The 18,801-nt window shown below is 34.3% G+C and overlaps 1 protein-coding gene across 1 annotated transcript; it reads right to left on the minus strand.

The window, feature by feature from the left end:
* Positions 1-812: 812 nt before the first annotated feature.
* LOC120165186 (bidirectional sugar transporter SWEET2-like) lies at positions 813-4,191 on the minus strand. Its single transcript, XM_039174764.1, has 6 exons — positions 4,126-4,191; positions 2,301-2,337; positions 1,977-2,193; positions 1,588-1,741; positions 1,366-1,478; positions 813-1,275 (listed from the first exon to the last, which is right to left on the minus strand). Exons 3-6 carry the CDS (start codon positions 2,055-2,057, stop codon positions 1,225-1,227), a joined length of 399 nt encoding a protein of 132 aa, XP_039030695.1. The 5' UTR covers positions 2,058-2,193; positions 2,301-2,337; positions 4,126-4,191; the 3' UTR covers positions 813-1,224.
* Positions 4,192-18,801: the final 14,610 nt, after the last annotated feature.

Genomic DNA, 18,801 nt, shown 5'->3' on the forward strand with positions numbered 1-18,801 from the left:
ATAAGATGAACTTAAATAAATAAAACCTTAAAGATTAATATTTTTTTTCTTTATGAACTTAAAGCTGTAATATTTTCACTCTGTTTAAGCTTTAAGTTTTGTTTGTTGAATCTAAAAAATAGTGAACAATAGAAAATCGTAAATTTGAACCAAATTAAATCGAAAACTATGCTTTTTATGCCATTTGATTCGATTTCAGTTTCGATTTTTAAAAAATTTGTGCTGCTAGATTAATCTTTTATTAAAAATCAAATCGAATTAAATACACCCATAGCTTATATTATTGCAGGTGAAATTCAATGCAGTGGTGAGAACAACACTGAGTTGCCTCCTTCAATTTTCGTATTCTACTAGATGTTACAAAGAAAAGTTTTTCCCAGAATGTAATTGAATCCTTTGCCTTTTCAAAATACGAACATCATTTTAATCATGATTGATATAATCTTAAACCAAATATGAAATATGTAGTTAAAAAATTGATTTAACAGTCGATAGCATCGATACCAGTATGATACAAACTAGCATGATTAACAGTCGAAACTGAGTAACTTGGGCAAAGGATATTGAAGCTAATTCAAGTTATCTAATCTAAGCTGAAATCTAACAAGTACTAGCTTTTCATTTCTACAGAACTGATGAGAATCCTTCTTAATTCAATTTTCTACAAGTCTGGAACCTATATTATTCCGACCCTTAATTTTCCTTTATGTATTTGCTTCCGAAACATACTCGAACATCCGTATCCAAAAATTGGTAATGCTTTTGAGGTTAAACAAGTAAAAAGAGACATGGCAGGAAATCAACCTCGGTTTCCTTTATGCATTCAAGTGAGCACAAATTGTGTTCAAATGTGGTAGGATGCAAAAACAGTAGCCATATGTAATCGAATCGGTCTCAAGCAGAAATCGGGTTATGCTTCTCTCATGTATGCAAAGCCTAGACACTTCCCCTTATTAACTCAGAGTGCTGACAAACAAATTTGTTCAGACAAAGAAATGGAACACGCTCAGGAAAATACAACAAACGAGATCATACATCAAGATTCTTGTCACTATACACCTCAACATAAAAAAAACTTTCCACCAGCATACCATCAGAAAATTATCGAAGCATAGAAACAGAATATAAAAGTAATTACCTATTCAAAGAAAAAAGCAAGAGTCACGCGTGTGACACCATGATTGGTTCTTGGGATCATTCGAAGGACTTTGTTTTATAGTAGAATTACAACACGAGTTGTAGAATCCCCAACACAATTCCAATTCCATTTGGAACCTGAAGCACAAAGAGGTGATGTTAACAGATAAGATTGACAATTATCAAATTGAAAACAAGAAGCTGTCATCGATGTTAGAGGCAACTCACGTAAATAAAGGCATCGAAGTTAAAGATGTCATATAGGAAGAACGAGGTGCTCAGCAAGAATATTGAGAGTGAGAGATAGAATGGCATGAATTCAACACTCTTTGTTCGAATTACTAAATTGTGGGAACAAAGATCATGTCATTAAAAAATTTAAAAATTTCCAAAATCAATCAAAGTATAAGAGAAAAGAAAACTACAAGCGCATTTGATCAACCAACTTACGATTATAAACAACAGGGAAGCAAACATTGATACGAGAGAAGCACAACTTAATAACCCAACAAAGATCCATCGCATTCCTCGATCGGCTATCTGCAAGCTTCCAGCAACTATGATTGCGAGAAAGCCAAAAAATGCCAGTAGCAACCCAATCATCCTAATTTTCCATCAACACAAAGAATATGATTGACAGTGGAAAACAACACCTATGGTACCCGGACTTCCCTTTTTTCTTAAAGTACTTAATATTCAACACCTAGACCGATGGTACGAGAGGAGGCTCCTCATATCATACGAGAGCACGAGAGTCCAGGCAACATGAGAACAATACAGATTACAGGGTGCACTTAAGAAACAAATGGTCTGTAAAAACAAATGCATCTAAAGATAACCTTTTTCTCTCTATCAGCATGCACAATGAAGATGATAATGTGGGTCATTTGAAAAACTGCATCGATCGAATTAATCGTCATAACCAGCACATTGTCATAAGATATCAAGGGCGTGCCATACCACGTACAGATCAAGCAGTTCAAGAGAGCATATATATAAGGCAATCCCGAGAAGTTCTCAGTAGACTGGTTTCTGATAATTCTTTTAAATGTGGGTCTGAAAAGTTAAAACAAAATACAATAACCAGAACTAATTAGAGGATAAGATATGCCAATCTATTCATTTCAAGGATAAATTCTTAAAACTTGGAAAGTAGAACATACAAGGGTGATACGAAAAGCCCGAAAGAAAAGATGTTCCCTGAAATGAAAAGGATCAAGATCAGATTGAAGCCACTTCATATGATTTTACACATCAAAACTTGAATATAAAGCAAAAAAACTGAAGACATTGAATTATCAAACAGAATTCATAATTACGAACGAGTGAGAAACTCCAGATTTATTGAGTATCAAAGGAGCATTGTATCAATAACACCATTGGTGAATGTAAGGTATCCATAAACGAGACAACAATTACCATTCAGAACTTAGAGACTATGGAAGAACAATAACAAGCTTTCACAGGTGCAACCAATAGTTAGAACAACTACCTCTAAATCCTCATCGAACTCGAGTTTTAACTCGATAATAAGCTAGAAAAAAGATTTCAAACCAAAAAACCTAGAAACAATAGACATCATTGACATCAATGTTTGAAGTGCTTCTTCAACTTCCATCAAATCTACATATAGACATTGAATTGTAAAATTGTAATAAGATTTCCCAAGAAAATGGATACGCTAATGAAGATCATATAAAATCGAACTCAACTTGTTTTAGTTCTAGTTTCTCAAAGAAAAATTATACCAAAAAAGAAAGAAAAAAATAGCTTTTTCAGCACTTTCAAGGACAAAAGCAATCTTTTTTTATGATTCAATGACAAACTGATCATCCCTTAACCTAAAAAATCTTCAAGAATAGACTAATGGATCATTTGCAGCTCAATAAAAAAATAATGAGAAATTAATCAAATCAGTTCATCTTCAAGAATAGACTTATGGGTCATTTTAAATTCAATCCAACAACCAAAATGTCAACAAAAATGTAATCAAATTAGTTTCTAATTAATTTCCTTCAAATTACAATTACATGAGAAGGAACAAGGGATTTAGAGCCATTGATAAAAACATAACAATATATTACACAAAAGTCTCTCAAATCCTCTCTTCAAAATAATTTTAACAAAAGAAAGAGGAAACCCCTGACAAGGGCGAGAGGTATTACCCTTTCCTTGTAGAAATATCAAGTATCCATTTTTTATTTATTTAAAGCATCTACGACTATTGAGGAACCATCAACTTTCTTTAACTTCATAACGCAATTTGTCTACCTAATTTTTTAGAAGACTCTGCAGATTAGGGTGTGTGAGTGGCGTATATCATTATCCTACACCCATGTCAAGAACATGCACTTTAAGAAAAGACAACGAAGCCCAACAATATATGCTCGAATTTAACAATAAATGGCGGGAAATCAGCATACCCTTCGATTGTTCTGGGCTTAACAATGGAGGAAAAACAGGGTGAAAAATTTAAAAGAAACAAAGGGTACAGAATTATAAGACATTGTAACTTCAAAAACAAATAGCAGTGTAGTAAAAACAGAGTCTCGGAATGACCAACAACGTGAAATAAGAAACTATGTTAAAATTCACAGCAATATGTAAATAGTCATGTAAAATGAAAGAAAGAAAAATCCTACAGAAATAAATAGCAGAGCATTAAACAACAGTACAGTTCAAAATCGCATAAAAATAAAAGAAAAAAAACATGAACCAGAAAAAATAAAAAAAACACAGAGAACAACGATCAAATATTCAACAAAGGATCAGAAACCATACACTAGAGAGAATTTCTAGGGTTTTGAACAGAAGAAGAAGAGAATGGAAGAGTTGAAGAATCGGGTCTTTGACTGGGTAAGAGAGCGACAATGGAGGGTTTAAGGGAATAGTATTGAAATAAATAATCCCGGTAAAGAGAAGGGTTCTTTTTTACCCAAAAACATATGCTAGCGGGGGAGAAGAAAGGGAGTAGAAAAGAAATCTTACCAGGAGCGATGAATTTTTCGCAGTACGGGGAGAAGAAGATATCATGCAGAGGCAAGCTGGAAAAGAGGGGTATTTTAGCCCTTAGCACGTGAATAAAATAAAACCTAACACACATACAGGAATAACATTCCCAGGAATAAAATTCAAAAATTACTGTTGGTAATATAAAATTACCCTCACTTAGGAATCATACCCCAACCAAACATGGGTATCCTTCATCAGTAAACAAATATGTGGAATACTAAATTCCTTGATCCAAACATACTCTAAGGGGATGACATGACATGTTAATTTAGTATGAAATATTTCATTTGACCTTTCAATTATAACTAAAATTTTATTTTGATATTCTTTTCAATGTTTTTAAGTAATAATTTTAAAAATAAATTAGAAACTTTTTGATTTTTTTTTTTTGAAAAAATATATGAAAACATATTATTTTAAAATTATAATTTTTAAAATTTATTTATTCATCAAATTATTTTATAATTATTTATTTATTAATCATGATTGCATTTTTAAAATTAAAAAAATTATAATATTCGAGATCCAAAAATTAAATTATCAAACAATGTAATTATTTTTTATTTAACGAAATAATTCAAGCATATGACTTTTGTTTAAGAAGTTTAAACACAATTTTAGAAAATAAATCCATAAAATTACAATATCACATTAATAAGAAAAATTCGTCCAAACTCAAATAAAAATAATAGAAACAATCCTTTACTTTTAATAATGTATCAAGTAATTTATATGGTATTACAGACACTTAATTTCGTCCGACCCAGTCGAAGAGCCCAACAAGATACCCGAACTCACTGGAGCAACCCGGCTTCAACCCAAACCAGCCCCACGACCCGGAACGGTTAGGGTTTCCAGAACCCTAACTCTCATTCCCCCTTTAGAGCCTCTTGACCAGCATACGAAGGGTAAACCAGTGAGAGTCCCAGCCGCAACCAACTCCTCTTCCACGTTTTCCGGAGTGTCATGGATTACATGCAACAACAAGTGAAGAGTTTTAATTTAATCAGAACTCTAAATCCACCCAAAAATAAGGGGCTTCATCAAGCTATAAATTAGTGTAAAAATCATAGAAAAAGGGGGAGAAACACGATGGAGAAAAAATACGATGGGCAGATCACAACCAGAACCATAACGAGAGAACATCAGCAATTAACAGGGGGGATTTTTGAGAGCATTCATTAAGGTATCAAAAAACCAGAGAGATTTTGTAAAGGGTCTTCCCCCATTTTCTTCTTCGAAAGCAATAATAATCCAGGCAAGATTTCGAAACAAAGAGAAAAGAGTAAGAATAAAGAAGCCTTACCCTGTTTGGATGAGCCATCGTCATTGTCGCCGGAACAAAACGGAGCCTCTCGTCGGTTGAAGGGAAATCTCGTAGCCATCGAAGATGGTCAAGGTCGATTGAAGCGGCGGAAGTAAGAGCAAGGTCCTGGCCGACGGAGGAGTTCACATCTCGGAGTTCCCCTTCGTGGTGAAGAGAACGGTGAATCGTCCTCACAGTTCCGTGATGGTGATCGTGGCGTCTGAACGGTCGGGATTCATGGGTTGCGTCAGATATTTCCCGCCAGTTGTGCCGACTGTGGAGCCACACTAGCACAGACTCCTTCCTGCTGCTAAACGCATCAAAAACATCAGACTTTAGTTTACGCTTTTACTTTTTTATATTCCCTTTGTACATTAATCATTTATTTTTACTATTCATTTTACCGCTTTGATTCATTTCATTATGATAGTTAATTGCTCAACTTTTTAAGCCAGAAATAGCTAGGTCTACCTCCTGCTTTAGAGCCCACATTATGGCCCATATCACTTTCTTCTTTTTGTTTCATTGATAAAAAAGGTTATATATTAAATTATGACTAAAAGTGATTTTGAGCTGCTACGATGGGCTCTTTTAATCGTGTACATGTTGGTAACCTTTCATGGGGTGTTGATGATTTAGCTCTGGAGACCTTGTTCAGTGAGCGAGGAAAGGTTTTGGAAGCGAAAGTTGTATATGACAGGGAAAGTGATAGATCGAGGGGTTCCGGCTTTGCAATTAAAACAACCGAAAAATTAATTGGTAACGAAAGGGCAGTACAAGGGTGCTAATCATTCCTTGACTGGACTGTAACCGACTCTCGAACCCGACATATTTCTAGTAAAACGCATATCTTATAAGATGTTGTCCGATCTACCTAAATGATTTTAAAATGATCGGTGGCAACTTTAACTCATTCATTCAAGTTGAAGCCCAATTCTAGGTCCAACCGAAAGGCGACAGCGATAGGTATAAATTTAATATTTATAATATGACACTAAAAATAGTATTTAATTTATTTATATCCATTTTGTTTCAATTTAAGGAATATAATAAAAATTAGGGTAAAGTATATAAATAGTCCCCGAACTTTTAGTGCACTTGCAAAACAATCACTGAACTTTTAGTCCATTTTTAATAAGGTCACTGACGTTACCTCAAATTCTAGGATTATACCAATTTATCATAAACCAATTTTTCTTCCTTATTTTGCTATGGAACTTATTACACTCACATATATATATAAGTTTGATGTCTTTCTCTTGGCTTACATCAATGGCATTTGGTGCAAAACAATGCTTAATTGAAAAAGACGAGGAATTCATGTGTACATAAATACCGGTAGTAGTGAGCAAGGCCAAAGGTAGTAATCTTGGCAGAAAAACGGAAGCAAGGCCAAAGGGTAGTAATATTGGGCGGGTTATTTCAGTTACCGATTTTTTTTAAAAAAATGGATTTTCTTGCTACTGCCGAAATTTATTCCAATATGCATGATAAAAAAAACCCTACAATTCATCAAAGTTAAGCATTGATACAAATGGAGAGATCCCAAATTCATCAAACCTATTTCCAAGTATCAAAAAATAAAAACATAAATCAAAATCCTTCACTAAAAGATGAAGAAGAAGAAGAAGGGTTAACGAAGTTAACGTGCCACATCAGATAAAATTAACTGGAGGTAATGTCAGGGACTTTACTGAAAATGGACTAAAAGTTCAATGATTGTATTGTAAGTTTAAAAAGTTGGGTGACCAAAATGCAAGCTCTCTAAAAGTTTAGGGGCTATTTATATACTTTACCCTAAAAATTATATTAATTAAAATTAATAGTATAATGAAATTTTAGTGAAAAGAAGAAGGGTTAATGGAGTTAACGTGCAACGTCAAATAAAATTAATTGGATGTAATGTTAGGGACCTTAGTGAAAAACGACCTAAAAATTTAATGATTGTATTGTAAGTTTTAAAAGTTGGGTAACTAAAATGTAAGCGCCCTTAAAGTTTAATGACTATTTATATACTTTACCCTAAAATTTATTTTAATTAAAATTAATAGTATACTGAAATTTTAGTTACAATTAAATGGTCAAATGAGATATTTTCTTTTAATTTAGTATGTCACATCACCGCTTTAATGATAGATAATAGTGTTGTGTCCATTTTGTAGCAAAATTTAAAGTTTAATGCCTATTCTATAACTTTTGAAAATTTGGTGTCTAAAATAGTCATTTTGATATAATTTAATGTCCATTTTTAAATTTTACCTTATAAAATTAGTGGTGAATATCAATGTTTGACATCAATTCTAGAATTTTCTTTTAATAATTAACATGTTGCCAAGAATATAGCAACCTCGGTTGTTAAGGGATTTTTTATTCTATCTAGAGATCTTGAGTTCGAGTACTAACAAGAGTATGAGTATTCAATGTCAATTGATTGATAATCTTTGAATAGATTGGTTGTATGCGACACTAGTTTGATATTGATTGTTAACCAATAGTATTCATTTTTTTTTTAATTTTTTAAAATAATTTTATCTTTGTCACACATTTTTTTCTGTCATTATGGCATGTTTTCGTCTATCTTTTGTTACGTTTCATACTTTTTAATCAGTTGTTTGGCCGCTCTAATCATTTAATTTTCTCATAGTTGGATTTGACATCGCTTCAATTGATAAAAAAAATGGCGCTTATTGTTATCATGTTGATCTGTCATACTTTGGACCCTCAGATGAATTTGGATAAGCAGTTTGCATTTGGAGATAATTTTCTAATGATGCTTGATTTTGATATGTGATTGTCGATGGTCTTTCAGTAGCTTGATCCTCTGTTGTGGTTCGTTTGCGAATGCAATCAGATCTATTTGTATATTTATTTTTTTCGAGTTTTTATGGGTTTTAACATTTTCTTTGTATAGTCCTTATAAGATCTTAAGTGACTAGTTTCATGTTAATAATTATATGAAATGTCCTAATTATGTACTTAATTTATACTTATGATTATAAATTGTCATTATAACTATTTTTTTTTTCTTTTTCTAATAAAACTAACAACTTCTGTTTGTATAAAATATGATCCTACTTCCTTATGGTTATCAAATTGATTAAAAAAGGAATTAGAACATTCTACCGGCACTACAGCAAAAGTGGCTTATTGCGGCGTTTTTTTTTTACTTATAGCGGCGTTTAAAACGCCGCTAAAAACACCTACGGCGTAAAAACAAACGCCGCTAAAAGCGCCGCTAAAGTTTGTGGCGTTTGTCAACCAAAAAACGCCGCAATAGGTATTGATATTTAGCGGCGTTTAGCATTAAAACGCCGCAATAGGTGTTGATATTTAACGGCATTTGGCAGACAAACGCCGTAATAGTCGTTGATGTTTAGCGGCGTTTTCTTCAAAAACGCCGCAGTAGATGTTTATTTTTACCGGCGTTTTCCTACAAACGCCGCAGAATATGTCTTGATATTTTGCGGCGTTTTTATCAAAAACGCCGCTAAATGTATGGTATATTGCAGCATTTTTGTTACAAACGCCGCTAATAACAATTAACAATTCTAAAAATTATTAATACCCCAAATCTGTTTTTTCAACCTGTTCCATTATACAACAGCAATAACATCTCCAATATAAATAAAAGTTTTCATTAACGTAATAAGTTAAGTTAAACACGGTTCATTAACATATGCTCTAACATAAATGAGGCTACGATGGTGGATTCTGAGGGTTGCGCTTTTTATCATCATATCATTGATCGTTTTTCAAATTCTTTCATCTCTGCTGATATATTACTTCTCTCTGTTCTGTCGTTGCCTCTCTCTGTGCTGTCGCTGCTTCTCTCTCTGCTTCCGCTGCTGCTCTAGCTACTTCTGCTGCTGCTCTCTCTGTTTCCCTTGCTTCATTTTCCGCTTTCAAGTTAGCCATTTTTTGATCCATCTCAGCCAACTTTTCTTTTAAACGACCAACTTCTAATTGGGAAGATCGAGACTGTGATGACATGTACTGTGATGAACTGGATCCAAAATTTGGTGGGAGTAACGAATGACCTTGACAGCGCACCCGACCATATCTTTCAGGACCCAAAACGTCATTAATAGCTTGGTTTTCAATGTCATCATCATTAACAATACCTTGACTCGAAGCAGTAGCATGATACTCTGCCCTTTTCTCCCTCAATTTTTCCTAATAATAAAGTGAATAATTAATTAAATAAAAAATGTCATGGTACAAATATAATAAAGTCAGGTAAATTTAAAACATACCCAATAAACGTACCATAATTTCTGCAGCGTCAGCAGTCATAGGAGTGCCATCCATCTTCGTATGTGTCATGTCGAAGAGTTGGATTCGACCAACTTTAGAACCGGATGTATTTTCCTACAATGTACCATAATGTAATTACTATGAGTTAGTATGTACATGGAATACAAAAAAAACTATTTCAATAATCTATAATACCTCCTCATGAGCTATACAAGCAAAGCTCTTCGATCCAGCCGTGTGCGTAAACTTTTGTTGTTGCCTGCTAGCAACACCAACATGCTCTCGGTCCTACAATGTCAAACAACCACTTATAATGATGATTTAATTTTTACAAGTATTTATGAAAATACATCATACCTGTCCTTTTTGAGAACTCCAAAATCTGACTGCATCTTCCCATTGGTACCTGAGCATTCCTGGTGGGACTGTTTGCAACTTCTCTTCAAGGCTGAGATCATTCTTGAAGTATTTGCTTGATTTTTGTTACTATTAGGCATTTTGCGCCATGACTCATAATTGATCGGTAACAGATTCGCATTACGTCCAACTATGCCTAAGTAACCTGCTAGAAGACGTGATTCTGGGCCAATAGGTTGACCGGCATCGTTTCTTGAAACTTTGACACGATTCCCAGGAGGAAGTTGGTATAATTCCTTTAAAGTTGTACGTCCTCGAGTCTTGCGCGTTCCAGCATTTTCAACTATATAAGAAATTATTAAATGTCAGTTTTGAAAATGAACAAAGTAGTAAATAAAGTTTCGAAGATTACCTTGAATTTCTACTTCTTCAACAATTTCAGGAACTTCAGAAGACTCAGGTGCATTCGTTTCCTCGTTATTTCTTTCTACATGGTCTTCAGAAGCTCGAACAACTCGCAATCAGATATTTTTCTCCTCGGCATTATATCTGTAATAACAAATGAGTAATAAAAATGATTTAATTAATGAATACATTGAAGACAATATTAAGGGTTATAACATTATAAATAAATAATGAATATATAAAATCGTACAACAGTCTTATGTAATGTCAGTTGTCATAAATATCTTCATCAACGTCCTCCCGAACCCATTGAAATTGTGTTGTATTACTGATAGTTCATCTAAGTTTTGTGGTAGTAGAGGTAAACACTCTGATCTTGTTTCAATGTCATCTCTACTTCCATCCCCGATGTCTATCAAGTCTCTGGGAGTATTTCGAAGCACAACATACCAACCGTCATCCATTGGATCGTGACAATAAAATACTTGTTTCACTTGAGAGGAAAATACATATGGTTCATCCATCAAACGTTGACCCGTGTGAATTAATCGAGAGAAATTCACCATTGAAAACCGAATTTATCTCTTTTTACATCTGTTTACACCAACCCAGTCACACCGAAACAACACAACTTTCGTTTTCCATAATAATCTAACTCAATAATGTCCGTAAGATTCCATAATAATCGACCTCTCCATCCTGCGAATTATTGTCCCTTACAGTAGCATAACTTGTAGTGATGAAGTAACTACGACTCCACAATTTTGTGTCCTCCTTAATCTTTCACGAGATTTCGTGTGAAGCCTGAACCCATTAATGAGGAAGGCATTATATCTTTTAACTATTCTATTCGGACCTTGAGAAAGCCATTTAACTTCTTCACTAACTTCTCTCCCACTCCAAACCTATTACACATGAATGGTGAATTAATTTGCATTGATGCGATATAAAAAGCAAGACATATATATTTATAAGTGTTCCATAAGATTTAGTTGTTACGTCTGGCCTAACCATTCATGAAAAGTTTCTGTGAATAACTTATGTAGCTCTCGCTGATTTAATCTTCGGGAGCGTGCTCGAGATCTCAATACTTCTTTAAACTCACTATAAGAATATTATGTCGTTAAAAATTGATAAATATAAAAGATAAAGATATTTCATTAGGATTGGGTCCGAAAGACTTACGTGCAAAAGTGATCTATTGAATCGTGATGGAAAAGACATATCGGTGTGCTTGTACCCAAGACGTGTCATCTAAATGTGCAATTTCAACTTTCCCTAATGGTTGACCATAACTTCCAACAAATAATGTTGAGTTAAGTCATCAGTACCTAACTCATCATTTCGATTTGGTCTATTCCATCTTGTTTCAACATGTTCCAAATATCTAGAGCAAATGTCATACATTCCTCTGCCAAATACCCTTCAGCAATTGATCCTTCCGGATACGCTTATTACGATAATAAGACTTCAAACTTGCCCAAGAACCTATACAGAAAACAACATACTACGTAAATACATTTATTCAAATGTATAATCAGTAGTAATTGAAACGTGCAATTCAATTAACACCTCTCTATAGGGTACATCCATCGATAGAAAACGGGACCACCACTCTTGCTTCGTGAGGAAGATGAATTAACAGATGCACCATAATTGTGAAGAATGAAGGCGGAAATATCTTCTCCAAGTTGCATAAAGTCAAGGCAACTCGATCTTGTAGTTTATCAAGTTCTTCAACCATTAGAACTTTCCCACATAGGCTTCATTATATTAGAAAGTTCAATGATACAAGACGTCACCTTACTAGACATGCAACCGCGAACAGCTATGGTAGTAAATCTTGCATTAAAGAGAAAAAATAGAAGGCGGCAAGAAATTTCTTCCATTCGGACGTAATTGCGGATGAAGATCATGTCGAATTCCCATGTCCACTAAGTAAAGTCGACTCTTAAGATTATCTTTAGATTTTCTGCCATCATTCAGAATGGTCCCGATAATATTCTCACAGACATTCTTCTCAATATGCATTACATCAAGATTATGTCTCAAAATCTGCTTTTCCAATAAGGCAACTCGAAGAATATACTCCTCTTTTCCACAAGTCTACCTCATTTGGATCATCCTCTTCATCATACTCATCATCAGTTTGTTCGTCAACTTCAAGCTCTTCATTGACTGTTTTTCCTTTTTCTTGATCGTGTACTAGTTGGTTGATTCATCTTTCCATAAGTAAAATTGATATTTTTCAACATTCTGAATATTTCAGAGCCGGTTGTTTGGTCAGGAGCATTTCGAAACTCTTCATCACCATCAAACATATTCTTTTTACATCTAAATCTATGATTATCAGGTAACCACCGACGATGTCCCATATAAGAGAACTTTTTCCATTAACCAACCACTTCGAATGTTGTGCAGCACAACAAGGACAAGCATAATGACCTTTGGTACTCCAACCAGATAAATTTGCATACGCAGGAAAATCATTAATTGTCCATAATAAAGTAGCGCGTAAATTAAAGTTCTCCTTCGTCAACACATCGTACGTTTCGACCCCTTCCCATAACTGTTTCAACTCTGCAATTAGCGGCTGCATGTAAATATCAATATCATTTCAGGGCCTTTCTCGCCGGGGATTATCATGGATAAGATGAAAGATGATTGTTTCATGCAAATCCAGGGAGGCAAATTGTATGGAACAAGTACAACAGGCCAAGTACTATACAAAGTACTCATGAGTTTGAAAGGATTAAACCCATCAGTTGCAAGACTGAGCCTGACATTTCGAGGATCTCTCGCAAAACTTGGATACTTGTTGTCAAATGACTTCCAAGCTAAAGAATCTGCAGGATGCCGTAATAATCCATCATCGGTTCTGCCATCATGATGCCACCTCATAGACTCAGCAATCTTGGAGGACATAAACAATCTTTGTAGCCTAGGTATGAGAGGAAAATATCGCAGAATCTTGATCGGTTTCTTTCTTGATCGTGCTTGAGCTTCATCCTCGGTAACATTTTCTGCCTCTCTAGTAATCCATCGAGATTTTCCGCATACATGACAAGACTCCTGATTTTTTCGATCACCCCAATATAACATACAATCATTCGGACAACTATGAATTTTGTCATATCCAAGACCCAAATCTTGATCATTTCTTCATATCTTTGCATGATGAGGGATTTTTGCAAAAGGAAACACTTCTCCTAGTAACTCCAACAATTGCGTAAAGGAGTTACCAGTCCACCCTCCCAGGCATTTTAAGTGGAAAAGACGAATGCAGAAAGAAAGCTTTGAAAACTTTGATCCCTCATAAAGTTGTTCATTCATTTCATTCAGCAACTTGTAAAACTTTGCCGCTTCTCCATTTGGCTCTTCATCACATCCACTTCTTCCAATCTCAGTGAAATCATTAACATCATCCTGACAATAATTTTCTGTATCATACGACTGATGATTGTGCATATTAAATGCATCTCGTAACATCCCTTCCATGTCATCTTCTCTAAAAGTTGGATGGGGAGAAGGAGCACGATAAGTCGAGTAACTCGTGGAAGCAGATCTATCTGATACAATCTCTCCATGAAAGATCCATTTTCTATACCCCCGAACAAATCCAAAAATTACTAGATGCTCGTACACAACTTCACGAATGTGCCAATTAATGTTCACACAATTCTTACAAGGGCAAAGAATCATATTTTCTTGGCTTGCATTCAGAAAAGCTAAATTTAGAAAGTTTTTGACTCCATTTCGATATTCGACGCTTACCCTTGAGAAATCCATCCAACTCTATCCATTTCGTATTTCTGGAGTTTCAATTTCAATGTTAATTGCTAATAATATAGATAAAATTAGAACCTAAACAGAAGCATTAAATTATCATATTTAGTGCATAATATTTGCATAGTATAAAACTAATCACTCGTAAATTATACAACTTTAAATTGATAAAATTGTATGGGAGCAAATGTATCTCAGTTAATTTATAAAAATTATAACGAGAATTATATACAACTGCATACTATAGAACTAAATACTTACACATGTTTCATCGAAATGTAGCATTTACATCTAAACAGACTCATGTTTCATTGTTACAGAGAGAGGCATTAAGAACTTAGAACGAAATATAAACCCTTCCCACAACCGTGTTAAGATCTATAAAACTTTTTACTTATATTTTGAGAAAACAAAGCTTATCATGCAACCAAAAAATCTTTGTTAACAACAATGCAACAATAAAATAATTAGACTTTCCAGTTTTCCATGAAACATTAGCTTATTAGCAGCAAAATCCGAAAAGAAGGATGTGTTATGTAGGAGGGTGGGTGAACAATCTACAATTTTGCATTCGTTAGTCATATTAAGTTTATACAATGGGCCCTTAATAAGCTGGAAATTAAAGATAATGAACATAGTAAAAACCCTAACACATATGGCAAAAGACTATGTATTTATTTGCATTAATTTTGATACATAAGCTGAAAATTAAAAACCACCGAGTTTTGCAGGAGGAAATTCAAGAAACAAAAGCAAATTTCACTAATCACCAAGAGAAATGGCATAATGCAAAAAAAGAGAATGATATATTTTGCAGAGCGAATGATATCTGCACAAGAGAAATGGCATAATGCAAAAAAAGAGTGGTGATGAGGTAATTATGAATCCTTTAAGTTATTGGCTTAAGATGCTTACTACATAGGTTAAGTCCTAATTTGTAGTTTTCAATGCATGCCTCTGGTATTTTCATTGCTGAAATTGGATGCTCTCTCGGTTTGTTGCATATAATGATTGCCCTGCATGTGCTATATTTTGAACCTAAGTCCACACTTCTAGTTAGTTTGTGGTTCACTTCACTTCTATGAAAAAAACAATGAATTTGAACTCATTGGATGGAATAAAAAAGTGTACTAGTGGTTGGGTTACTTCACCTTCTATCCATTAATCCTTCTTACAAGCTTCATGTTCTTGAGAATAAGCCTCAGTCTTTTTATCAAACTTTAGATATCAATGAGTGTTCATTGTTATAATAAAAAGGGATGTTTGGGAGAAGAAAAAGATATGATACCAACCGATGTAGGAGAGATTAGATGAAATGTACCACTTGGAGTTATGGTCTATTATGAGTAAAAAATGGAGGATATTAAGGTTCATTTAGGGATAATGTGAATAGAATCCACTACTACCATCTCTATTGACCCATTCTACAAAGCGGGCGTGTGGAAAAAAGGATGACGGGACTCTTTACTTAATCCAGAATTCTAAACTGTTTGTAACCTTTCTTGACATGGATGAAGCTAGGGATGGGTATGGGTTGGGTCGGGTTTTTGACCCACCCACCCGACCCAAAAATTCTAACACCTCCACCAGAAATCCGACCCGAAACAAAAAAATTTCACCCCGACTCGAAACATATATATGATACCCGACCCGACCCGTATTATTATTATTATTTTATTCGAAAAAAGTAAAAAGTTTCTAAAACCCAATATTTGCAGTGAGATTGATCATTAAAATTCAAACAAACATAAATGATAAAAAGGGAAGAATCTCTCAAATAGATGATCAAATTTCTAAACTCATCACCAACAGTTACTAAGAGCAAAAAAGTCCAGCAGTTACTAATTTGCATGGCATGGCTGCATGATCAAGTTTCTAAAACCCAATATTTGCAGTAAAGATGTAAAACCCAAATCTCTATTCAAAATTTGCATGGCATGGCTGCCATTCTCATCTCATCTCATTTCATGCTAATTACTAATTTTCTCATCTCATTTGAATTTCTAGTAAAGATGTAAACCCACTTTGCTCAATTTAATTGGGAGAATTGTACTCGTTTAAGGCATGGCTGCATCGAGAAAACAATAATTAAAACCCTAAACCAAGAAACAACTAAATGATAGTTACTAATTTTCTCTGAAATTGAAACCCTAAATCTAACAATAGGTTGAATAGAAACATGATTTTCACATATATAAAATCAGCAGAAAATCAAAAACAAAAAGAGAAAATACTTACCTTAATAAAATTGAAATTCTTCACTCTTACAAAGCACCGATTGTGAGAAGACAAGTTAAAAAAATGGAACTCTTGAAGGCATAAACTGAAAAAGAAAGATTTAAGTTTTAGTGGGTGATGAAATGGGTGATGAAATGATGAACTAAAACTCCATAAAATTCAATTTTTTGCACGAAAATGAAGAGAGAGAAAAAAACTTACCTTTCGCTCGTGAGTTCTCTGCGCAGAGACACAATGAAAAACTAAGACTGTTGGATAGCTGCCTATTGGTAGTACAAAAGCTCACTAAACAAAGTCACAAATGGTGAAAGAACTTTAAACTTAGTACTTCATTTACAGTATTCTGTACGAAATGAGTGACATGATAACCTAACTTGTGGTAACAACACAAAGCCCTTCCGTAGCAATCCTTTGGAACCCTTAACCTTGTGGTTCAAAAGACCCTACAAAAATTCAGTTTAGTGATCCAATCGAACTGAAGTCACGGTAGAGCTGAAATACCTCAAGATTGCATTCAATTCAACAATCTCTAAATTTTAAGCAGAAACTGTCTAGCATCAATAATCACAATGTTATGTATGATTAAATGACACTTGATGAAAACGCATAAATTCATCTGAATCCTAAAACCCTGAATTATTCCCAACATAGTCATAATAAAAAAAATCCAAATAATACCAGCTCAATAGTTTCAGATATGACCCAATTTTGCATAATTCAACAAGTGAATAACACACCTTATCTCGTATCAAGCCCCCAGAAGGCTCTAATTCCTAAAACTCAAATGACATTTCAATGAAAGAAACGCTAAAGTTATCAATATGTTGACTCAAACAAAACCCAGGAAAAAAAACTTATCCATGATACACCAACGCTCTCTCCTAAAACAAGAAAAGAGGGCCACTTAGCAGCTTGTTTGAAAACTCTTTTTAATGTTGTTGGCAAGAAGAGAAACTCGATTGAAACTACATCACACGAATCGCTTGAGATTAGGTAATGATTGTACATACCTTGTTTCAAAGCTGAGATTGAGATGGTCGGAAATTTGTGACTAGAAATTGACGACAACAGCTTGATGCGCCGCGACGTTGATGATTGGTTATGCAACAGTGGTCACCCGCGGCGTGATGGTGGCGAGTGGTGCACCGATTTGTCAAGTATGCACTGCTAATTCGAGGAAGAAGATTTGGGGATAAAACAAATAAGGGATTCGGGCTGCAGAATTGGGGATATCTAATAAATTAAAGGATAATTACGGCGTTTATATTAAAAACGCCACAAAGGAACTATTCTATTACGGCGTTTATTACGAAAATGCCACTAAGGGACACACTATTGCGGCGTTTATGTCACAAACGCCACTAAAGTACAACTTTTTAGGGGCGTTTTTTAAAAAACGCCACTAAATTCAAAGTATTTTACGGCGTTTTCTTAAAACACGCCGTTATAAATGACAATATACAACTCTATTGCCACTACAATATTACTATTTTGCGGCGTTTTTGGATACAAACGCCACAACATGTCAGATCTATAGCGGCGTTTCTGGATACAAACGCCGCTAATTACCTTTTATTTAGATAATATTAGTTGATTTTACATATTTCATTTCTAATGTACATCAACTAAATTGACTGATATATGTATAAACATTATATGGAGAGCTATTGTTGTTCCAGAGAAGAAGCTTTGAGGGAAGAAGAGTTTAATTGATTTTAGGGTTTGGGTAAGAGGAAAAGAGGACTATATATTTAACATTTTGCGGCGTTTATACAAAAAACGCCACTATTGATCACACTATTGTGGCGTTTGTTAAAAAACGCCACTATTGATTAACACTATTACGGCGTTTGTGGTATAAACGCCGCTAATTTACCGATATATTGCGGCGTTTTTTAACAAACGCCGCAAAAAACCACACTATAGTGGCGTTTTTTGTAAAAACGCCACTAAAGTATCAATTTGTGGCGCTACGATTGTAAACGCTGCTATATGTTTAACTTTTGTGGCGTTTTCTTTCCAAACGCCGCTACATATCAATTTTACTGTAGTGCGGTCATTAAAATCAGAATCCGTGAACCCAAATGAGGCAATAAGAGAATTATTCCAAAGTTACCAATTCAAGCAAAAACAATTGGCAATAAGCCCCTGGTTTTGTTCCTTATACTTTCCAAATGACCAAAAAGGTTTCAGTTTTACAACAGTTGAAAGAATTAATTTTTTTAAAAATGGACTGAATTAATTTAAATTATGAAGTAGCATGTTCACTCGATCCACTGTACCTTACAAGTATTGAAATTGAAATT

Source organism: Hibiscus syriacus, unplaced genomic scaffold (assembly GCF_006381635.1).
Source record: "Hibiscus syriacus cultivar Baekdansim isolate YM2019G1 unplaced genomic scaffold, ASM638163v2 tig00111582_pilon, whole genome shotgun sequence".
Taxonomy (NCBI): domain Eukaryota; kingdom Viridiplantae; phylum Streptophyta; class Magnoliopsida; order Malvales; family Malvaceae; genus Hibiscus; species Hibiscus syriacus.